At 42.7% G+C, this 24,894-nt stretch overlaps 1 protein-coding gene across 1 annotated transcript in view; it reads left to right on the plus strand.

Annotated features, from left to right (window-relative positions):
• Positions 1–24,631, plus strand: part of zgc:112416 (uncharacterized protein LOC550509 homolog) — a 56,505-nt gene extending 31,874 nt beyond the window's left edge. The window contains exons 4-8 of the mRNA XM_043694561.1: positions 1,357–1,506; positions 12,521–12,635; positions 20,126–20,268; positions 23,468–23,706; positions 24,547–24,631. Of these exons, the coding sequence (XP_043550496.1) occupies positions 1,357–1,506; positions 12,521–12,635; positions 20,126–20,268; positions 23,468–23,706; positions 24,547–24,592 (693 nt within the window). The 3' untranslated portion in view covers positions 24,593–24,631. The remainder of the gene's footprint in view (positions 1–1,356; positions 1,507–12,520; positions 12,636–20,125; positions 20,269–23,467; positions 23,707–24,546) is intronic.
• Positions 24,632–24,894: the final 263 nt, after the last annotated feature.

The following is a 24,894-nucleotide window of genomic DNA, read 5'->3' on the forward strand; positions in this document are numbered from 1 at the left end:
GAGTGAATGTTGTATCAATGGATTGTAAGAAAACATTTGCCAAAGTACCAGAAAAAGGTTACCACACAAAATTGACCCTTCTTAAATAGGAGGCTGTGTGCCAGCTTGGATAACATATCGGCTCAAGGCCAGAAAACAGAAAGCTGTATTTTACTATCACTTCTCCTTATCCCAGATAGTGTATTTGAAGGCAGGGGGCCAAGCCTGAGGCCTATGGACCCTCACTCTGCCTTCACTCCTCCACAGAGAAGCTCATCTATCTGGAGGTTTGAGGAAATTACAGAGATAGTGTGTGGCTAGAGCATGGAGTGACTTCGTAAGTCTGGAATTGAAAGCTGGTTTCAGTAATGGTGACCATAGCCATTATTATCAATTGTTGTCGAACCCATCTAGTTCACTGATATAATTTAGGGAAGGTGTCCTTATCGAGTCTATATGTGACTCCTGATCCCATCACAATATTATTGACTCATAAGTGTCCTCTGAAGTGGTCAAGTGAGCCACTTAGTTTGAAGGATTTGGGGATGGACAACAAATCTGGCTTTGCCAGTGATGTCCATGTTCCTTGAAAGGGAAAAAAAATGGGAAATGGGCCTTACTGCAAGTTAAGGCGCAGTTACTGGTGAATTCCACACAGTCTAAGTAAAGCTAACTATTCTACAGTGTTAAAGCATCATAACTGAATCAGAAACTGATCTGCATTAACAAAGCAGAACTCAGTTGGTCGAGTGAATGGTTGATTTCTAAAAGTTCCAGTTTTCGCTTTCAAGTCTTGTTCTTTGCCAAATTGATTCTTATTCTAGACTATCAGGGACTTCTGAAAAGCCCACGTGACAAAGGAGGCCATCTTGCCTGAAAAACACAACACAGAACAAACTCTTTCCATCATTCTGAACTTCTTTTGACCATATGTCTATTGCCTTTTGAAAGATAGCTATTCAGTCTGTTCAGTCACCCTTTCAGGCAGTACATTTCAATTTGGGGAACGAAAAGAATTAAAGCAAAAGAGGAGATTTGTGTAATTATCCCTTTCAGAGTTGAATTATTGACAGCCTTGGATCTTGCAGGTGCATTCTACCCTGCAAGGTTTTGAAATTCTGAAAGCCTGATCACTGGCCAAGGCGGAAGCAGGTTATTGTTTTAGGATTTTGTACAATGCTTAGCAACCATGGTACACTGAATGTGTATGGATCAGCAGCACCCATGTTTGCGCCTTTTCACCTGTAGGTTGCTAAACATGCTCATTTGAAAGTGCTGCTGTGTAAAATGGTGAGAAACAGAGATAAAAAGAGAAGGACAAGTGAAGCATGCTAAATAGGCTCAACCAGCGTGTATAATTCAAGGTTACTTTTTCAGGAGCAGCACATATTGGATGAGTGCTCCCGGCCACATACCTGGGGAGGAACCCGGAGACGGCACCGCCGGCTGGAGCCCATTCATCAGGCACCACCAATTCAGGTCTACCAGCATCATCCACCAGAACCACCTCAGATCATCCAACATACGGTAAGGCAACGGAAAATTCCTCGTGGTTCAAGTAGAGACCGCAAAACGGTCATAGCTGGAAATACTCCGTGTTTTCGGAAACAGTTTTCTCTCAACAGTTGCTGCTATATTTATTGCGCATTTCCAGCATTCTCTGTTTTTATTTCAGATTTCCAGCATCCGCAGTAGTTTTTTTCAGATATGAACTGTTTCACAGAAATTTCTATTTTGATTAAAAATCGGACTCCATCACATCACCCTAACTACTCGCTGTGTGCAAAGTCTTTTTTACTCCCATCACTCTTTCTTCCCATGACAATATAATAGTCAGAAATGTAACGTTGGATCACTGATGAGGTATACTATCTTATTTTCATATAAACACACACAGATGATTTAAACACACACACTGCATACAGATCATAAAAAACGAATTCTTTATTCCATTGGCAATTAATGGATATTAGGTAAAAATTCCTGATGAAGGGCTTTTGCCCGAAACGTCGATTTTGCTGTGCCTTGGATGCTGCCTGAACTGCTGTGCTCTTCCAGCACCACTAATCCAGAATTAATGGATATTGCTGATCCATTAGGATATTGTTGTAGAGTTTAACTCCTGATCAATGCCCCTTTAATTTTCATTCCAGCTGTGTGGCCTTTGCGGCCCATGTGGCAGCAACTTCTGGAGCCAGACGTCAATGCCATGATTTGCCTGATATTGATTATAGAGTCATAGAGTTTTACAGCACAGAAACTAACCCTTTGGTCCAACTACCATGTATGGAACATCAGGGCAGCTTCGCATGCACTGCTTGGAGGGAATGATGTTTGTAATCTCTAAACAACTGGGTAATGAAGTCAGCCCTAGGAGCACCCAGAGCTAACTTCACAGAATCACAGGATCGTTCCAGCAGAGAAGGGGAGACCATTTGGCCCACTGTGCCTGTTCCAGTTCTATCATCAAGTGTCAGTCTCTTGACCGTTATATATCCCTGCACACCATTTCTATCCAAATAGTCAGCCAATGCCCTCTTGCATGCCTCAATTAAACCTGACTCCATCACATCTCCATGCAGTGCATGCCATACCCTAACTACTCGCTGTGTGAAAAGTTTTTTACTCACATCACTCTTTCTTCCCAAAACAATATAATACTCAGTACCTTGGCTCCCAGACACAAAAGAGATTTTTTTTCTCTTCATAACCACCTGAACTCTGGGGTTTTGTCCAAATAGTTCACCCAGGTCTCTTGTAGCTACCACCTCCCTGCTTTCTAGAAATTATCAGTGGCCATTTGGTCTGTGCTATTCATGGCTCTTACACTTCAGTGCTGTGTGGAACACAGTTCCAGCTCCTGGTTGATATCCTGCTCATGCTCTCTCTCTCTCTCTCTCTGTCTCTCTCTCTCTCTGTCTCTCTCTCTCTCTCTTGCTGCATGAGGCTCCTTCGGGCAATTAGTTTGGCTCAGTAACCAGCAATTGCATGCCACTTCCCAGTTCTGTAGCCAACACCAGTGGATTCCTAGTCACACATTCTAGACTTCTGTATCCTTCACCCTGCCTCTATTTCTGATGAAGGGCTTTTGCCCGAAACATCGATTTTCCTGCTCCTCGGATGCTGCCTAAACTGCTGTGCTTTTCCAGCACCATTCTACTCCAGAATCTAGTTTCCAGCATCTGCAGTCATTGTTTTTACCTTGCATCCTTATTTGTTCATTGCCCATTAATTCTCTCTCTCTCTGTGATACACACACACACACCTCAACTTGCCCTAGAAACTGCTCCCTACAGGAAAGGCTCAGAGGAACTGCTAGAGTCATAGAGGTCTGCAGCACAGAAAAAGGTCCTGATGCACATTGAGTCCACTGGAGTCAGAAACAACCACCTAATTATTCTCATACCATTTTTTAGGACTTGGCTTATAGTCTAGTATGCCTTGGCATCACAAGCGCAGATGTAAATACTATTCTTCTTAAATGTTATGAAGGTTTCTGCTTCTACCACCCTTACAGGAAGTGAGTTCCAGGCTCCGACCATCATCTGCGTGAGGACATTTTCCATCCAAGGGGAAAAGTTTCTTCCTGTTTCCCCTTTCTATGCACCTCATAATTTCATCCATTACAATCATGTTCCCTCTCAATCTCCTCTGCTCTAAGGAAAACAACCCCAAGTCTGTACCAGGGGCGTCAGATTCGTCAGAATGACAATAACCAACAATCTGTCCTGGACCTTCCACGTCGATGCAATGATCAAGAAGGTACAACCACATCTCTTCTTCCTCAGGAAGTTTAGGAAATTCGGCATATCCATAATGATCCACACCAACTTTTAGGATGCAGCACATGCATTCTATCTGGGTGCATAATGGCTTGGTACGGCAACTGTTCTGCCCAGGACAATGAGAAACTAGACAATGTTGTGTGTCCTGGGCCTCCTTCACCGCCGCTCCCTCACCACCAGACGCCTGGAGGAAGAACGCCTCATCTTCCGTCTTTATGTAAATCACAACACGGAGGTCCCAGTACAGTCACAGACATCCAACCTGAAAAACAACCTTCCACCACTACCCTCTGCCTTCTATGGGCAAGCCAATTCTGAATCCACACAGCCAAGTCACCGTGGATCCCATACGGTTTGATCTTCTGGATGAGCCTACCATGAGGGACCTTGTTGAAAGCCTTACTAAAATCCTTGTAGACAACATTCACTGCTCTACCCTCATTGATCACCTTCGTCACCTCCTCGAAAAAGTCAAACAAGTTATTAAGACATGACCTGTCCTGCCCAAAGCCATGCTTACTGTCCCTATGCCTTTCCAAATGCGCACAAATCCTATCCCTAAGGATCCTCTCCAATAGCTTCCCAACCACTGATTTGAGACTCACCTGTCTATAGTTTCCTGGATTATCCCTATTTCCCTTCTTGAACAAAGGAACAACATTAGCTACTTGCCGGGATCTCTCCAGTAGCTAGCGAGGATGTACAGATCTTAGTCAAGGCCCCAGCAATCTCCTGTATTGCCTCTCTTATCAACATGGGGTAGATAACAATCAGACTCTGGGGATTTATCCACCTTAATGCTCTTCCAGGAGACTCAACCCCACTTCATTCTTGATCTCAAAATGCCATAGTACATTAGCATGCTCCAAACTAATCTCATTGTTCTTCATAGCTTCTCCTGGGTGAATATTGATGCAAAGTACTCATTTAGGATCTCACCCACATGCTCTGCCTCCAAGCACAAGTTCCATCCTTGATCCTTGAGTGGTCCTATTTCTTCCTATTTATCCTCTTGGGTTTAATATATGTTTAGTATGCCTTGAGATATTCCTTAATCCTACTTGCCACGGTCAATTCATGGCCCCTTCATGCTCTCCTAATTCCTTGCTTGAGTTCTTTCCTGCTTTCTTTATATTCCTCACAGGTTCTGTCTGATTTTAGCTTCCTAGACATTACATATGCTTCTTTCTTCCTTCTGACTAAATTCACAACCACCCTCATTTTCCAAGGGTCCTTTACCTTGCCATCCTTGCCCTTTCTCCTCACTGGAAATGCTGGTCCTGAACTTGCATCAGCAGGTCTTTAAACAACTTCCACAAGTCAAACTTGGACTTGCCCAATAATAGCTCTTCCCAATTAACACTTCCTAGCTCCTGCCGAATACTGACATAAGTTGCCCTCCCCCAATTTACTACCTTCCTGTAAAGTCCTGACTTATCCTTTCTCATTGCTATCTTAAAACTTAAGGAGTTGTGATCAATGTTTCAAAAATGCTTTCTCACTGAAGGGTCAGTTATCTGGCCAGGCTCAATAGCCAATACCAGTTCCAGTATGGCCCCTCTTCTATTTGGACTATCCACATATTGTTTCAAGAAAACCTCTTGGATGCACTTAACAAATTCTGTCCCATCTAAGCCTCTTGCTGTCAGGGAGTCCCAGTCAATATTGGGGAAGTTCAAATCACCCACTAAGGCATCTTGTGATTGCATCTTTCTATAATCTGCCAACATACTTGTTCCTCAATGTCTCAGTGGCTGTTGGGAGGGAGGGGGCTGGGGTATATAGTATAATCCTATCCGAGTGATTGCACCCATTGTATTTTTGAGCTCGCCCCATATTCCCTCAGTGGATGAGCCCTCCACTATGTCCTCTCTGATTATAGATGTGACATTCTCCCTGATTAGTAATGCAACTCCTCCACCTCTTTTACTTTCCTCTCTATCTTGTCTAAAACAAAGAAACCATGGAACATTGAGCAGTCAGTCCTGTCCCTCTCTCTGTCATGGCCACAACAACACAGTCCCATGTGCTGATCCAGGCTTTAAGCTCGTCTGCCTTCCCTGTAGTATTCCTTGCATTGAAATAAACACACGTCAGCCTATTAGTCATGTTCATTTACCTGTCTCTGGCTGTCCTTTCTTTCTGATTTATTGTTCCTAACATCTATGTTCCGCTCAATCACTCCACTTGCTAACCTGCTGCTCTGTTCCCAGTCCTTTGCCACTCTAGTTTAAACCCTCCTGAGTAGCACTAGCGAACTCCCCTGTGAGGATATTGGCTTCCCTCCTGCTTAGGGAAAACCTGTCCCTCTTTAAAGGTCACCCCTGCCCCAGAAGAGGTCACAATGATCCAAGAACATGAAATCCTGCCCTTAGCACCAGCTCCGTAACCACACATTTATCTATGCCTTGCCTCATTACCATGTGACACGGGTTGTAACCCAGAGATTCCTACCTTCAAGGTCCTGATTTTCAGCTTCTTTCCTAACTCCCTGTACTCACTCTGCAGGACCTCATCCCTCGCTCTACCGAAGTCATTGGTTCCAATGTGCACAATAACTTCTGGCTGCTCACCTTCTCCCTTAAGGATTTCATGAAATCACTCAGAGACATCCCTGATATTGGCACCAGTTAGACAACACAACATCCTGGAGTCTCAAATGCAGCCATAGAAATGACTGTCCTTGTCCCTAATAGTGAGTCTCCCACTACTATCACTTGCTTGGATCTTTCCTGACCCTGCTCTACAGCAGAGTCACTTGTGGTGCCACAGCCCTGAATGCTGCTGTTATACTCCCCCAAGAAGCTATCACCCCCAAAACAGTATCCAAAACTGTATATCTGTCAGAGAGGGGAACAACCACAGGAGACTCCTGCACTAACTGCCTGCCTCCCCCGACAGTCACCCATCTACCTGAGTGAACCTGCGATGTGACCATCTCCCTGTACCTAGTGTCTATCACACTCTTTGCTCCCTGTATGCTCCTTAGTGTGCCCAACTGCCACTCCAAATAAACAACGCAGTCTGTGAGGAGCTGCAGCTAATCATACTTCCTATAGACACGGTCATCAGGTATACTGGACTGCTCCCTGATCTCCCACATCTGGCAGAAGGAGCACACCACTGCCCTAATTGCCATTTTTATACTTAGAAAGATAAGAGTCTTACCTTGTTTTCACCTTGCTCATCTTACACACTGAAGCCCTTTATTCACTTAAGCCTGCACTTATACGGACCAGCAGCACTTCCACCACAAAGCAGCCCCTCTCAAACTATTTTGCTGGTAATTTCCAATTGACTAGTTACTTAAATTACAATACAATCTTGACAAATCGACCAGTCAACCTTCTCGGCTCCAGCAAACTCTCGACCAGCCTCTATCTTTCCTTTAGTTTTGCATTAAGGAGGAGGGAAGGATGGAAACACTGCAGTAATATAATGTTAGTAGCCTAACATCCCTTGACCCCGAGTTGTTCATTCTGCTGTTCAGTCGTTGTGACTGAGTCGAGATTGCTCCTCTGTGAAGTCTCTCTGCTGCTCCCTCTGCCACTCTGTCTTATAAAGATCAGCCTTTCCCAGATGGAGCACTTTGATTTCAGGCCATCCCTGGTCATTTTATACAATAATCTTGAATCTAACAGTTATGATTGCTGTTAACAAAATGCTCCTGAACTGATACTTCAATTACTTGCCCAGCTTCATTACCTAAAGTTAAGTCCAGGACTGCCCTCTTTCTTACGGCATTCTGTGTAGTGGCTTATAAAGCTGTTGTGGATGCGTTTTAAGAATGCTGCTCCCTTTAAACCTTTCACATAATGACTACCCCAGTTAATGTTGGGCCAGTTGTGATACACTACTATCACCACCTTACTACTTTTACACTTCTGTGAATTTTGCCCACATATCTGCTCTTCTGTTTTTCTTAGGGTGTCCAAAATACATTCCCCCCAGCAACATGATTACTCTTTTTGTTTTGTTGTGTTTTTGAGTTCTACCCATAAGACTTCATTTGAGGACCCTTCTGAGCTGCCACTGATGTACACACCCCCACCATCAACTGTTGTTGGAGGCTCTGCAACATAACATCAATCCTTATACCACACTATCCTACATGTATGAAGTGACCTTGGGCAGTGTCAATCCAATTCCAAGGTCTATAATTTGAGTAGAGAACCTCCACTGCTGCTATGAATGCTGAAGTGTCTCTATCTTCATGGCATCCTGTGGAGCTATCCTGCTGTAATGCTATACTGTGTCTTTTCCAAGATTATTTTTAGAAAGATACTTGCAGCCTTTAATATGGTTTTCCTAAGACCTCCGAATCATAACTAAATAGTTATGATTGTAATAATGGTAATTACTAAATACTCCTATGAAACAGTAAATGCTTTTCAATTATTATCAAATATTGTTGAATAATTTTAAAAAGTGAAGTGAGAGCCTTCATGTCTTCTAGGTGTCTGTAGGTCATCCATTTCTTTTTTTAGATTACTTACAGTATGGAAACAGGCCCTTCGGCCCAACAAGTCCACACCGACCCGCCGAAGCGCACCCACCCAGACCCATTCCCTACATTCACCCCTGCATCCAACACCACAGGCAATTTAGCATGGCCAATTCACCTAACCTGCACATTTTTGGACTGTGGGAGGAAACCGGAGCACCCGGAGGAAACCCACGCAGACATGGGGAGAATGTGCAAACTCCACACAGTCAGTTGCCTAAGGTGGGAAGTGAACCCGGGTCTCTGTGAGGCAGCAGTGCTAACCACTGTGCCACCATGCCGCCCACAAATTCATACAATTAAATGATTTTGAAATGTAATTATTGTAATGTGAGCTGTCATCTGTGCTCATAATATCCCACAATCAGCTGTAAGGTGAGAAAAAGCAGTGAATCAGTTTTATTTTGGCCGAATTGCAATCAGCATGATGAAAAGAGGATACCAAACTCTTTAAAAATAAAGGGACGCTAGGTCATTAACATGGACTTATTGACATAGGGGGCCTAGGTTAATGTTTCATCCAAGTGCTATGAACCAGACCAAACCTCCTCAGAATATATTAAGAAGTTAACCTAAACCCCAACTTTTCTTATTTTTGAAGAGAAGTGGAAGGCATTGTGTTCCAGATGCAATGCAGTTGCTCAAACTACCAGCCTTGAAGCAAAACACACCTTATTCTTACGTTATAGTTAAGATACAAACAAAAGAAACAAGAATTGGAATAACTTAACTTGATTGGAAAACTTGGTAAAATTATAGATTATTTAACTACTAAACAGCAACTATTACAATATAGTAACATCCCATAAACACACCCTTGGCAAAGGCAAATTCAGTAAAATAGATTGTCTCACATGCAATTCTCCAGCCCAGAAGGAAGGAACATCAAGAGAAAGCTCTGTGTGTGAGAGAGGGAGAGAACTCAAGCATTTTGCTGTAGCAGGGAGAGATGTATAGGAGCTTCCAAACCCCAACAGCTATTGGAAGTTAAACTAAAATCCTGGTTGTGTGAGAGCTTGACCCCACCCTTATATGCTACTTCTATTGTTGCAACTTAAAAAAAACACCAAGACCTCACAAGCTGTTTACTTTATTGGCTTGGAACAGACCACTTGATAGCTCTGTCTCACAAAAAAACCTCAACAAAATACAATTCTTAAAGCCATAGTATCATCACACTTGGAGAAACATTGTACCTACAATTTAGTTTGCATTATTAGTTCTACAAATGAGTACAATGTTAAAAATGCACTCTAGTCTATAATCTTTAATTCAGAAGTGAGCTGGCTATGAACTGAGCCAACAGGGCACATGAATCAATAATGAATTTTTGAAATACTTTGCACAACAGCAGAATTCCATATCTTCTCATTGGATTGAGATGCAATATCCAGAGGTTTGTAGTGTATTTTAAAATAGTTCCTGAACTCCAATGAATAAGCACTCTCTCTCAATTCCCACAAAGAATGCAGAGGAGAAATGGCACATATTTCAAGATATGATTTACAATATTGCATTCTCAACATTTAGCAAGCAATATTGTCAAACATCACCTAGTTTGAGGCTAGGATTGCTGTGAAGCCTATCATTGAAGGCAAGCGATCTGTTCTCATTTATTACAAGAAGAATCTCAGCAAGAAGGCTCAGAATGCCCTAGGAGCTGCTTGAAGTAAATTCAGACTGCTAGGTAGTGTCTACAGGCAACACGTTTGCCAGCTGTATTCTAACACAGGGCATCAAAAGTCTTTCTGTGAAAAAAAAGGTGATGTTGAGACCAAAATATATTGTTATTGATTGCAGTATACCAAGAGTTAGGTGGAACAGTGCCCTGAACTTTACTGCTGGGGAGAATGGGAAGCTCTGGACATCATTGACAGCCCACCTTCCGTGGAAGAGCTGAGTATCAAACTCTCAGTGAAGGAGCTTTAATATCTAGCACCGTTGACGACAAAGCTTCAGTTGATGCTAGTCTGCTTGAATTAATCAAGCACAGGAAACCAACAACCCTGCATTATATTGCATTATTTCTCTGCTGGAAGGAGAGTGTGTTGCTTCATGTTATGCATGATGCAAAAGTTGTGTCCCTCAACAAGAACAGGATTGTGACAGCTATAAAGACATTTCCCCACTGAACATTGTGTTAAACATATTTCTATTTTTACTCTAGTCAGATTGCAGATCCTGGCTGAACACATCTGACATTGGCGTTTTTGATCGGCCATGATTTGTGTTGAACAGGTGTGCAGGCTCAATGGGCTGAATGGCCCATTCATGTTCCTCTGCCCCGAATTCCTTCACATCATTTCAGAACTGGTGGTTCCATAATGACATGATTCCCTCAGTCCAACAGCTCCAAGAAAAATGTTTTGAATGAAAGTGATCATAGAATAGTGCTTTCAGCAATCTCACCAAAGCACTCAATGATGTGAGCAGAGGTGGTCTATTTAAGCTCCTGGACATAATAGGTTGCATTCTAAAGTTGCTCAATGTGATCCCCTGTATCCATGACAAGATGATAGTGAGGTCAGCAATGATGGAGAATCCTCAGAACCCTTTGATTTCTGAGTGGAGTCAAACAGGGGCTGTGTTCTGGTGCTAAAACTCCTGGACGTATTCCTCTCTTTGACACTTCATTTGCCATCAAGTCATATTCAGAGGGTATGTGCTTACATTATCAGGATTGATGTAAAGCTGGTCAGCCTTACCTGTCTGAAATCAAAGACAAAATGTGTGAAGTCCATATCAGAGTGTCGTTTTAGATAGACAATGCTGCATTAGCATTCCACTGTGAGAAATATGGGCTGATTTTCTCTTTCTCCATGAGCATTGGTTTGATCAATACCATAAGGAGGATAAGCATCATGACCAGAATATTGCATACCACCATCCCATCAACATTTGCAATGTGTTATTGGAGGCTGTTGATAGCTTCATGTATCTAGATTCTGCAGTCACCAGCATCTGTCACTTGGTGCTGAAATTAGCATGTGCATCGAAAAGCTGTAGCTGCTATGGTCTAACTGAGTAAGAGAGTGGAGAACATCAGCAAACTGAGTGAGGACACTACACTGCAATCTACCACAGCATCTTCAGTGTAATTCTCTAAGTTAGAGAGACCTAGAAAACAAATGCTTGGCAGGGAAAAAACATGTTTATTTGCAGTCTTAGATGCGTCATCAGGATTTCTCAGTATGACAATGTAATTAAGTAGGAGATCCTGGAGCGGCTTATTCCATTAGCATACATGTGTCAGATACATAAAATCCCTGCAGTGTGGAAGCAGACCATTCGGCCCATCGAGTCCACACCTACCCTTCAAAGAGCATCCCACTCAAATCCACCTCCATACAAGTCCCATGGCTAATCCACTGAGCCTGCACACTACCAGACACTATAAGCACAGCCAATCCAGCTAACCTACATCTCTTTGAACCATGGGATGAAACCAGAGCAAACCTACACAGGCACAGAGAGAATGTGCAAACTCCATAGAGACAGTTGCCTGAGGCAGTAATTGAACCCATGTCCCTGGTTGTATGAGGCAGCAGTGCTAACCACTGAGCCACCACACCGTTCTGTTAAGGCAATGTTGCCTGCAGTGGCTTGACCATGTGCGTTGAACGGATGGCAATCATATATCCAAATATCTTTCATGGAGCCAAATATCTTTCATGGAGTCATGGACTCCCTTTCATGGAGTCAAAGGGTCTTGACCTGCTGCAAGTTCATACCTGTATTACAGAGACATTAGCAAACAAAATACAAAATCAACATAGGCAACTGGAAGACAGTCGCTGATGGCCATGATCTTTGAAGGCTGATTTTTGGAGGGGCATTGGAAAGTGAAAGAAGAAACAGAAAAGTTAGCTGGCCAGGAAGTGGGCCCACAGAAAATAGAGCACAGCAAATTGTGTACCTTCTCAACCCACTGTTTTCCTCTGTAGCATACATAGCAGAGTCTGCAGTACCAGGGCAGGTTGGGGTGTGGGGGGGGGGGGGGGTGCTTCTGAGCCACAAGATGGAAAGCTTGATACACAGAGTTGACCAGATTCATAGGTTTCAAAGCTCTTTGGAACATCACAAGTTTGTGGAAGTTGCTATACGAATACAAGGTTTTTATAACGCATTTCCTGCATTACAATTCTTGTAGCAGCATGCTGCTCAGTGACGAAAATTACTTTACTATCAGTTATTGTCGCTCAGCTATTTCTGTATACCTTTCAATGTTTACTCCTGGGTTTTCTTTCCGTAGCTTCCCCAGCAGCCCTCAACAATCATACAGCAGTTACCACAGCAACAACCACTCATCACACAGATCCCACCTCCACAAACTCTTCCACCAATCAGGTCAGGCAGCATCAAGGAAGGTAAGAAATATTCAAACCATTGTTTTATTTGGATGTGAAATCCTTTCAAAAGTGGTTGTTTTGTCCTATGTTTATGTTTGGAAGTTGGGTCATTATGTGAGGCATGTGTGTTCACATTTCAGAATTGATTAAAGCCTTACATGCCTGAGGTCAAAGACAAAATGTGGCAAGCCCACATCAGAATGTTGACTTAAAAGAGAATAAATAAGAAAGCAACCTAATAAATCTTCATTTTCAAAATGGTAGGCCTATCTAGACCATGTATTATTGAACAATGATGTATTTGTCTCAGTCTATTTCTGCACTAAGTGCCTACCCTGGCTGTACGTAACATCCTGTAACTTTCTAAAAGTAAGTTCTTTCCCCTCTCCAAGGGAACCTGCTGTTTCTCTGGACAGGCTGTCGTTAGTCCCCTGTTATTGATGGGATGTGCCAGCAAGTAGACTCCAAATTGGATAATGTTAGAAATGAAAATCGCTTCTCAATAATCGCTCTAGACAAATTCAGGAAAACAAAGTTTTATTAACAAGTCAAGTCTGCAGAGTCGGGCACCCTTAAAGAAAAGGCACGCTGAGGCTTACAAAGTCTCCATTATTTATAGGACAAGTCCCTCCTCTCCTTGGCTCCAACAAGCCATGAGGTTCACATTCTTAAAAACATCATTATTTTTATCACAAAGTCTGCAACAAAAGGCTCCAGAGTCTCCAAAGTTTGTTGTTTTTCTCACCCTGTAGTCTTATCAGTCAAAAGCTTTAATCTTGAAACAGATGTCTCAAGTCGCACTCCCATCCTGGAGTCTTATCAGCGAAGGACTCATCCTTCTCTGCTGTGTGAATGGCTTCATTAATCAAGAGCCTGCATGCTTTTACTATAGCTCACAAATTGTCAGCATTCTGCACAATTTAAACTACTCTACTTTTGAGTATATAAAATGGTTGTTAGAAAAGAAACAAAGGTTTTGTCTTTTATTATAGATCAGTCTGTGGTCCAGGCACATCTTAAAGTTTAAACCGAAATTACCTCTTACAGATAACATTATTCAGCGTCCTGCTACAGCCTGCCATTAATGTTCATCTTGGCACATGTATATATATGAGACACACTATTGGATGTGTGGATGTATACACCTCTGGTTGCTTATTTTGATTTTGACAATTGTGTACAGTTCTGCTAAAAGTGGATCATGCCTCTGATTAGTACTGTCTAAAACTTAGCAGACAGTTTTTGTAAGCTTTGCTGCACATGAATGGACTTATCGACATAGTTTTGTTAGTTGGTTGCAACCGTATCTTGAAATCTGACCAGAATATAGTACCTGCTTCTAACTTGTTCAAAACTGGACAGTGTTTTTAAAAAGGAGAAAGTGAGGACTGCAGATGCTGGAGATCAGAGCTGAAAAATGTGTTGCTGGAAAAGCTCAGCAGGTCAGGCAGCATCCAAGGAGCAGGAGAATCGACATTTCAGGCATAAGCCCTTCTTCAGTGTTTTTAAAAAGCCTGCTTTTGATTTGTTGTGCAGAATAGAGGTGTTCTTTTGAGTTTCTCTTGGTGTCTCTTTCATCCTGACTTCGGTTCATATGAATCCTTTTCTCGACAGGGTCTTATGATTGGGTACACAATATTGAAGCAGGTCATATGGGAAAGGCTCAGAGGAGCTAATGATGAAATACATAGACATACAGGTCATCTGGGGGGAAACTTAGAGGTAGGCAAGGTAAATGGCCTGAGAGATGTGATAGAAATACAAAGCTCAAAGAGAGCCATTAGGGGAACTGCAGTACCACAAGCCCAACAAGAGAGAGTCTATTTATCACCATTAACATTCACTGGCATTACCATTGCTGAATCTCCACACTCACTGTCCTGGAGATTACCATTGACCAGAAATGGAATTCAGTCAAGATTAGAGTGGTGCTGGAAAAGCACAGCAGGTCAGGCAGCATCCGAGGAGCAAGAAAATCAACATTTTGGACAAAAACCCTTCCTGATGAAGGACCTTTGCCCGAAACATTGATTTACCTGCTCCTCAGATGCTGCCCGACCTGCTGTGCTTTTCCAGCACCACTCTAATCTTTGACTCTAATCTCCATCATCTGCAGTACCCACTTCTGCTCAGAAATTGAATTCGATCAGCCACATAAATATTGTAGCAAGACCAGTTCTAAGACTGGAAATGTCTGTCTAATGCCTGTCACCATCTACAAGGTGAAATCGGGAGTGTGATGGAATACTCCCCCTTCCTCAAATGGGTGCTGCTCCAATAGCAGTCAAGAAGCTCCAGGACAAATCATTTAGGACAAAACATCCCACATGACTGGCACCACATCTACCACCTTAAACATTCACTCCCTTTACTAGTGTCACTCAGTAGCAGCAGTGAGTTTGGTCAGGATGTTTAACATATAGTCTCTAGAGTACAGCCTGACCCTGTTTCCACCCACTAGCACTCACATGCACTTCGAAACAGAATAACTAGACAATAACGTGGATCAGGAAATTTGGCTGATTCTTCCCATCCCTCAGTAGCAGATTCACCAAGGTTCCTTAGACCTTTCCAACCCACAACCTCTGCCACCTAGAGGGACAAGGGTAGCAGATACATGGGTGCACCACAATTGGCAAGTTCCCCTCCAAGCCACAAATGACCTTGACTTGGAAATATATCGTCATTCTTGCATTATTGCTGGGTCAAAGTCCTGGAACACTCTTCTGACCAGCATTGTAAGTGTCCCTATACCAAAGAACTACATCCATTCAAGAAGGCAGCCCACCATCACCTTTTGAAGGGCAATTAGCAATGGGCAATAAATGCTGTCTCTCTGAGCCAGTGATGCCCACACCCATTAACAAATTACACTCTGCCATCAGTAGATGTGCAGAGTTCCAGACGAGGTCCACCCAGAGTCTTGCAGAGCTCTAACATCATTTCCATCTTTTGTTAAACAACAGGAACCTCATGACAAACACCAATATTGCATGAGCTATTTTCATTACTTTTTATACCTGTTTCATAGCTTTCATTGACTTGAGCCCATGAACACTTCAATCTCTCTGCTACTCGACTTTGTTGTTCAGAACATTTTTTTTAAACCTCCCATTTCTTTGTTGTTAATTTTCCTCTCAGTGTTCTGATTCATGCCAACATTTGGTTTGTCTTTAGAATGGTTTCTCTACAGAGAAATTTCTTTCGCCAGAGGGTGGTGAATCTGTTGAATTCATTGCCACATAAGGCTGTGGAGGCCAGGTCATTAAGTATTTTTAAAACAGAGCTAGATAAGTTCTTGACTGCCAAGGGGATCAAAGGTAATAGGGAGATAGTGGGAAAATGGAGTTGAAAAAGGTGGTACCGTGGCTCAGTGGTTAGCACTGCAGCCTCACAGCGCCAGGGACCCGGGTTCAATTCTGACCTCGGGCAACTGTCTGTGTTGAGTTTGCACATTCTCCCTGTGTCTGTGTGGGTTTCCTCCGGGTGCTCTGGTTTCCTCCTACAATCCAAAGATGTGCAGGTGGATTGGCCATGCTGAATTGCCCATAGTGTTAGGTAAGTTAGTCAGGGGAAAATGTAGAGAAATAAGGGAATAGGTCTGGGTGGGTTACTCTTCGGAGGGTTGGTGTGAACTTGCTGGGCCGAATGGCCTGTTTCCACACTGTAGGGATTCTAAGTTCTAAACTTATCAGCTATGATTGAATGGCAGAGCAGATTCGATGGGCCGAATGGCCTAATTTCTGCTCCTGGGTTTTACCGTCTTCTAAACGCCTCCAAGTCGCACTGTAGTGAGTTTGGGCAGGCTGTTTGAGCCTGACCCTGTTTCTAGCCACCAGCACTCATCTGCACTTCAAAATAAGATAACTGGACAATAATGTGGGTCAGCAAACTAGGCCGATTCTTTCCATTCTTGGATGATTTCAACATTGATCTCAACTTACCTTGCGTCCTTTCCTTTGGCATTCCTGCCCCATGGTGCACATTAAACGGGTCCCTCTAAATAAACCTGTTCAACCCACCTCCCATAGCTTCTCTACTCCTAAGGTCTCGCTCACATTTGAAGCAAGGCATCTTACACCATCTATATTGTCCTTCCATAAATCAACCTCATTTCCTCTGTTTCTGCTCCTGTAAATAACTCCTCCCAGTCAACTCCCTATCTACAGTTGGTCCTCCCTTTCACCACAATACATCTGCAGCTTGCTCAAACTTGTCTCAATAAAATCTTTACTCCCATTCTGATTGGTTCTCCAACATAATCTTTATCTATCTTCTCTGAAGTCTAAAGGTGCAGACTCAGACATTTAGAGCATGAGGGACCTTGAGAGGATTGAGAAAAGATCTTTCAGAATGGTTCTAGGACTGAGTAATTTTTTGTTTCAAGACTAGGGTTGTTTATCATTGTATAAGCTAATGGTTCTAAAGGAGTTAATGCTCAAATTACGTTAAGCTCCACCCAATCTGATGATATGACACAATATTTGGGTTGACACAGTTGAATTCTGCACGAGTGCCCCAACCAGGATGCCATGTGCAAATGGTACATGAATATACATCTTGGTGGAATTATGAAGATTTAGATAGCCCCATGCTAAGAAATTTCCTTAGAACAATGAAGAGAGAGGTATGCAAGTTTGTGATTGATGATTGATAGAAGGGAATCTGTTCTCATTGGCAATGGCCAGAAAACTCTGACTTTAAGTGCCCTGAAGCTGGATGGTGTCAGGAATTGTTACATGTGCACAGGATCAATACTGCTGCCATTAGTGTCATTAGTGCATGCAGAACTGATCTGGACCTCTTACCGCAGCAGAAGCATCAACATTACAGGCACGTTACCTTTGATTTCTACTTCATTATGGGAATAAACTTGTTGAATACAGAAAATGAACATGGTCACCTTTTATGCAGCTTTGAGGACCGGATCTGGAATTCACTTCCTGTGTGTGGTGTGGGACAGACTCAATTGTAGTTTTCAATAGGAAATTGTGTAATTGTCTGTCAGTTTCAGGGAATTGGGAAAATGCAGATATGTGGGACTAGCTAAACTGATCATGCAGAGGCCCAGCACTAGAATTAGAATTTCCTTTATTGCTGCATGTACTCAAGTATGGAAATACAGGAGCACAGTAAGAAGTTTATAACGTTGCCCTATATGGTACCACCTTGAGTACAAAGTACCTAGGTACAGATCTTAGACACAAAATACAGAAATAAATGGAAAAAGAAAGAAAACAGTTACATTACTTACAGTTGTTCATAGTGCGAGTTAGAAAAATGAGAATAAAGTTAAAAAGATAAGCATTACATTCTTTCAGTAGATCATTGCAGGGATCTTCCACATGTGGTCTGCCCAGGTTCACAAGCTAATGACCGCCCAGTCCCCACTCCAACAACCATCCATCTATGTGCCTATCCAAGAGCCGCTTAAATGTCCCTCATGTATCTGACTCCACAACCACTGCTGGCAGTGCATTCCACGAACCCAATCTGTGTAAAGAACCAAGCTCTGACATCTCCCCGAACCTTCCTCCAATCACCTTAAAAGTATGTCCCCCTGTGATAGCCATTTCTGCCCAGGGGAAAATGTCTCTGACTATTCACTCTATCTATGCCTCTCATCATTTTGTACACCTCTATTAAGTCATCTCTCATTCTTCATAATTCTAATGAGAAAAGCCCAGGCTCTCTCAACCTTTCTTCATAGACAGCCCTCCAGTCCAGGCAGTATCCTGGTAAAACTCCTCTGTATAGCTTCCATATTGTTGCTATAATGAGGTGACTAGGGCTGAACACAATATTCCAAGTGTGGTCGAACCAGGGCTTTATGGAGCTGCAGCATAACCTCGGAGCTCTTAAACTCAAACCCCCTGCTACTGAAAGCCAACACACCATACGTCTTCTTTACAACCCTACCAACTTGGGTGGCAATGTTGAGGGATCTGTGGACATGGAACCCAACATCCCTCTGTTCCTCCACATTGCCAAGAAACCTGTCTTTAACCCTGTAATTTGCATTCAAATTCAACCTTCCAAAGTGAATGACTTCACACTTTTCCAGGTTGAATTCCATCCGCCACTTCCCAGCCCAGCTCAGCTCTGCATCCTGTCAATGTCCTGTTGCAACCTACAACAGCCCTCCACACTATCCACAACTCCACCGACCTATGTGTCACCGGCAAACTTACTAACCCACCCTTCCACTTCCTCATTCAAGTAGTTTATAAAAGAGCAGAGGTCCCAGAACAGATCCCTATAGAACACCACTGGTCACCGAGCTCCAAGCTGAATACTTTCCATCTACTACCAACTTCTGTCTTCTATGGGCTAGCCAATTCTTATCCAGATAGCCAGATTTCCCTGTGTCCCATGCCTCCTCACTTTCTGAATGAGCCTACCATGGGGAACCTTATCAAACACCTGGCTAAAATCCATATACACCATATATACGGCTCTACCTTCACCAATGTGTTTTGTGCTTTGTCATCAAAGAATTCAATAAGGCTTGTGAAGCATGACCTATCCCCCACAAAGCCATGCTGATAATCTCTAATCAAACTATGGTTTTCCAAGTAATCATAAATCCTGTCTCTCAGAATCCTCTCCAATACTTTGGCCATCACAGACATTAGACTGATTGCTCTGTAATTCCCAAGATTATCCCTATTCCCTTTCTTGAACAGGGGGATAACATTTACCACCTTGTAATCATCTGGCACTACTCCCGTGGAGAGTGAGGATGTGAAGATCATCACCAAAGGTGCAGCAATCTCTTCCCTCGCTTTCTTTAGTAACCTAGGGTATATCTCGTCTGGCCCAGGGGACTTATCTATCATTATGTTATTCAAACTTTTCAGTATATCCTCCTCCTTAACATCAATCTGTTCAAGTATATCAGCCTGTTTCACGCTGTCCTCGCAAACAACAAGGTCCCTCTCAGTAATGAGTGCTGAAGCAAAGTATTCATCCAGGACCTCCCCTTCCACTTCCCACTTCAGGTACAAGTTCCCTGCACTACCTTCCCGGCAGCCCCCTGGTCCATGCTGTCACCATTCCTGCTGCTGCAAATGGAGGCTGCTGCTTCACTAGGTAGATCTTTTAAGTCTTTAACTTTGTTACAGTTGTCACAGTTCATTGCATTTTCAACTTTTGTGTTGTCTGAATTATGCCCTCTATGCTCAAGTCCAGGCTATTGCTCCTCATACCAATACTTGAGGAGACAACTAATCTGAAAAACAGCTGTTTCTCACCATCTCTATTCTCTGTCCTTTAACCAATTTCATGTGAACACTGCCATTGTCAATTAAGAAGCACTGTCTACAAATGTGATCAAACCGAATCTCTCCAATCTTGTGTAAAAAAGGGTCATACATTGTTCGTAAAATTCATGTTTTTAGCATATGTCAGGAGAATCTGTGGTGGAAGAGTAAGGCTATGTTTTTATACAAATTGTATTCCCAAAACTATTTTATGTTTCCTATAATCTTTTATTAATTTGCACACAGACATGGTGGAGCTGATGTTAATGCAAAATGCCCAGATGCATCAAATCATTATGCATAATATGATGTTGAAAGCACTACCTCCAATGGCATTCTGTCAGCCCAGCAACTGTGGTTCTGTCAGTCCTGTGGTTTCTCATGGACAGGTAAGAAAATCTTCCTGACAAACCGATCTCAGTTCCTCTCCCCTCTGGACCAACTACAGTCCACACTACCTTTCATTCATTAGACCATCTTTGCCATGGGCCTTCCTCAGGACTTAGCACCTGTCATTCATCACATTGTTTGGACTGTTTCGAAGCTCCTGTAACACTTTCCAGCGGGTCATTTAGGAAGTGCCAATCATGTGCCATTGTCTTCCATTGAACATTTTAGGTTGTAGACCTTGTGCAGGACTGTCTGCCTCTCAGCCATGGACTCACCTGTGCCATGGATCTCCCTTAATGCTGACTACCTGTCATCCATGGGCAATGTAATTGTGGTCTTCCCTCAGAACTGACCACAAACCATCCAGGCTGATAAAGGCCAGGTATGTCCTGCAATATATCTTGAATATAGGATTGTGAATCACTCCATTACAAGTGGCAACAATTTCTATGACTTGAGAAAATACTATAGTTAATGAAAATGAATTAGGTATTCCTAAGTTTTTCCAGGCATCTCTGTTTTCTTATTTACTGAGGAATAAATTTTATGTGTAGATAGCATTGATCTTGCAAAGTTGAAATAGAAGGGAGCCTAATACACTTGTACTTGTTCACTGAGCCTTTGAATTCTTCCATTCTATACCTCGCAGTCACTGTATGTCTCAGCATGGTCCAATGCATTGAACATGTTTTCATAACTGGAAGTGGAAAGGTTGCCTGATAAAATCCATGACATTGTTTGTGAAAATCAGACATCTAGAGAGAAGAACATCATTTTCAGGTGGCCCTTCTGAATATGTACGTGTCATTTATGTCACTCATTCTATGACAACTCAACAAGATACCAAATACCATGAATTGTTTCTGAATCTGAAGCAGCCGGCCTTGACTACTAATCATCTACCCATTGCACTCTCAGCTCCACCCCCCCTCCCATTTATCTCACCGCCCCGTCTTCTCACAGCCTTATTCCTGATGAAGGGCTTTTGCCCGAAACCTCGATTCTCCTGCTCCTCGGATGCTGCCTGACCTGCTATGCTTTACCAGCACCACACTCTCGACCCAGATCTCCAGCATCTGCAGTCTTCATTTTCTCCACTCCGATATGTTTCCAAGTCAGGGTGGTGAGTGGCTTGGAGATGAACTTGCAGGTGGTGGTGTTCTCATGTATCTGCTGCCTTTGTGCTTCTAGATGGAAGTGGCCATGGGTTTGGAAGGTGCTTTCTAAGGATCTTTGGTGAATTTCTGCAGTGCATCTTGCAAATAGTACATTTGAAGGTAGCAATGAGAGGATGCTGGGAGAGAAAACAAGTGGTAGTTAGATATGCCAGCATGTACTTTGATTAAGTTAGTTACAGACACTGTTACAAGTCCTACTGGTTCAGAACTGCTTTTGCTTATTAACATTTTTTTCATAATTCAAGTTTCATGACCTTTTAATTTGCATAAGTCTCTCAGTTCTTTGACTCTCATCCTCTTTCCAGGACGACTACTTGCTGGCTGGGGAAGGCTCTTCCCATTTCCGGGTTAGTTAGCATAAAAGGAACATACTCCTCTGAGAACTGACTGATGTTAAGTCACCCTGCCACACATCCCAATCTGTCCCCCACATGGAGCCATTGCACTTAGCGCAGAGGGCACGCTCTCAGGAGAGGCATGTGTTCAAGCTCCAATTCAAACAAGAGGGCTCAAGTAATGAAGTCTTTCTTTGTTGGACTGACTATTAAGGGACCAATGGGTTGGTTACTTTGGAGAAATTGCTGCACCAGAAGGTTGTGTGTCAGGGCTTCTATGGCCTGTTTAATTGACTTGTCTTTTTCATAGTATATCGGTGCTCCTGAGATGAATCTTCAGGCAAAGATTAAGACATTCCTCTTCCTCAACAATTTGAGAGAATACATCTCCCAAACTTGCTGCTGATGAATCCATTTATCAATCAAATTTTTGGCTACAGTCTGGGAATATGAGTGATTGCTAAAGAGCACTTGTCCAGGTTTCTGAAAGTAGCCTCCACCTCTTACACAGTACCAGACTGGATTCTGTTTCTTCAGTCAGATCTTAGAAGGAGTGGAAGGAAGGTGGCTCAGGCAACAACATGAGAAGTGATGGCTAACAACCAAGGACTACAATTAATCCTGGACTTGCTTCTTACTCCCTGGTTGAGGCCTGGACTTTGTCACTTTTACTGGTTTAGCTGAGGCTTCACCACTCCCTGTCCTATATTGTGCCCACGATGTTTGGTCTTTCAATATCTAATGTGACTCTGGGGTAGCCATAGCTCAAATATCCACAGCTTGTCTAACACAGTCACTGATTCAAGTGTGCCATAGAGTTATTCTGGCATTGAAGGAGGCCATTCAGTTATAGAGTTATAGAGGTATGCAGCCCTTTTGGCCCAACTCATTCATGCTGACCAGGTTTCCTAAACTAAACGAATCCCATCTCCCTGCATTTGGCCCATATCCCTCTAAACCCTTCCTATTCATGTATTTGTACAAATGTCTTTGAAATGTTGTAACTGAACCCGTCTCTACCAGTTCCTCTGACAGCTCATTCCATATGTGTGTGACAAAAGTTGATCTCACAACAAAAGTTGTGAAATCTTTCCCCTCTCACCTTAAGCCTGTGCCCTCTAGTTTTGGACTGTCAACCTTGGTGAAAAGACCTTGGCTATTCACCTTTTCTGTGTCCGTCATGATTTTATACACCTCTATAAGGTCACCCCGTAGCTTCTGATGCTCCAGGGAAAAGAAGTCATAGCCTATCCAGGCTCTAACTCAAACCTTCCAGTCTCTGTAACATCCTTGTAAATCTTTTCAAGATATCACTACTTATTTCCCCAAGTTTCCTAGCTTCCATGTCTTTCTCCACAGTAAATCCTGATGCAAAATATTAATATCTCATGCATATCCTGTGGTTGCACATATAGACAGCCTCAATGATTTTTAAGGAGCCCTATTCTCTCCCTAGTTCCTTAACCTCTACAAAAAAGCTAAGTAAAACCAGAAGACTTTAATATGTCTACTATTTTGTCACAATTTTTACACCAGTGTGTAATGAAGATACAATCTTTTCAGGTCAGAAATATATTCAGTTTCCACTACAAAATAAAGTTGACTTCAAATAAGTTTTGAACTGCCTTCGATCTGTGTAAGTGTGTCTTCTGGAATTGATGAGTTACCTTCCTCCAAAACTGCAGGATGTTCAGCCAGCAGTGCCACTTGTTGTGAAAGCTGAGAAATCTCGTCCATCTTCCGTGCACCACCATCACCACTACTCTACGCAGGGCCAACCCACACCGCATCCACCTCTCCCACCAATAGGACACCCATTGTGGCCATCCTTGCTACCTTCCAACCCCATGGCGCAGCACAGCAGTATCCAGCCTTCAGTTCAACATGTTATGGGCCCAACAGTGACGCTCCCTGCATTACAGACGTAAGTGAATACCAGTAGAGTTAACAGTTTTTATTAAAACCTATCTTCTGATTGTTCCTGTTCTGCCCATCAGAATTTTCCATTGCTGCCTGTTAACCAAATGCATGATCATAAGACCATAAAATGTAGGAGCAGAAGGAGGCCATTTGGCCCAACAAGTCTGCTTTGCCATTCAATGAGATTCAATCTGATAATTCTCAATTCCACTTTTCTGCCTTCTCCCCATAACCCTTAGTAATTTTTAAAAAAATGTTTATTTCAGCCTTGAATATACTTGATAGCCGTCCTAGATAAAGATTTCCACAGATTCATTACGCTCCAAGAGAAAAATATCTTCCTCACTGCTATCCTAAATGGGCTACCCTTCCTCAATGATACAAACTTGTTGCTGTCAAAAGTTGGATTTACATCTCACTCTCGAACTTGATCACACATACCCTGGAATGTTTTACTTCAGGATTTCTGATCAAGCTTCTGTGGTGAAATCCTGTGAAAATCCTTCCCCATAATCAAGTTTGACATTGAGAATTGAGGAATTGCTGCAATGCTAGAGGTGCTGCTCTTTGGAGAAGAGTTTAATCCAAGATCTATCTGCTTCCTCTGATAGATCCCATTAAAGATCCCATAATAACATTAAAAACAGGGCACTTCATTTCAAGTCTGAACCATAATAATTAACAAATCATTCACCTTGAATGCTGTTTGTTGAACGTTGTTGTGCTCTTGAACATTACCACAAAACAATGCATTTCACAAGTAATTCAGTGAATTCCTAGTGCTTGGACATCCCAGGAGTTGTGGTGAGAAGTGATAAAAATACAAGTGCTTTTTTATTTGAAGGGAAGCAGTTGATGGAAACTACTCCCGAATGCCTCCTGGACTGTAGGTGCTGAATGCTCCATACCTGAAGGTGATGTGTGTTAAGGTAAGTTTGGCTGCATGGTAGCTGTTGGAGCTTAGCTGTCGATTATCATAAAACATTTGCAGGAGGGTGGGTGGATAAGAGCAGCCTCCAGTCATTTAGATATCTGCACAATACACCATGATGAATAAAAAAAACGGAATTAGACAACAGCCTCCCAGTAAAGAACACCTAGCAGTTACTGTAACACGAGGGGAGAGACAGTGGGAATCCATTGGCTCATTTTACATCATTGGCTTGTTGGTGTTGGGATATGATTAGCAGGT

The sequence above is a fragment of the Chiloscyllium plagiosum genome, chromosome 7, assembly GCF_004010195.1.
Source record: "Chiloscyllium plagiosum isolate BGI_BamShark_2017 chromosome 7, ASM401019v2, whole genome shotgun sequence".
In the NCBI taxonomy this organism is placed as follows: domain Eukaryota; kingdom Metazoa; phylum Chordata; class Chondrichthyes; order Orectolobiformes; family Hemiscylliidae; genus Chiloscyllium; species Chiloscyllium plagiosum.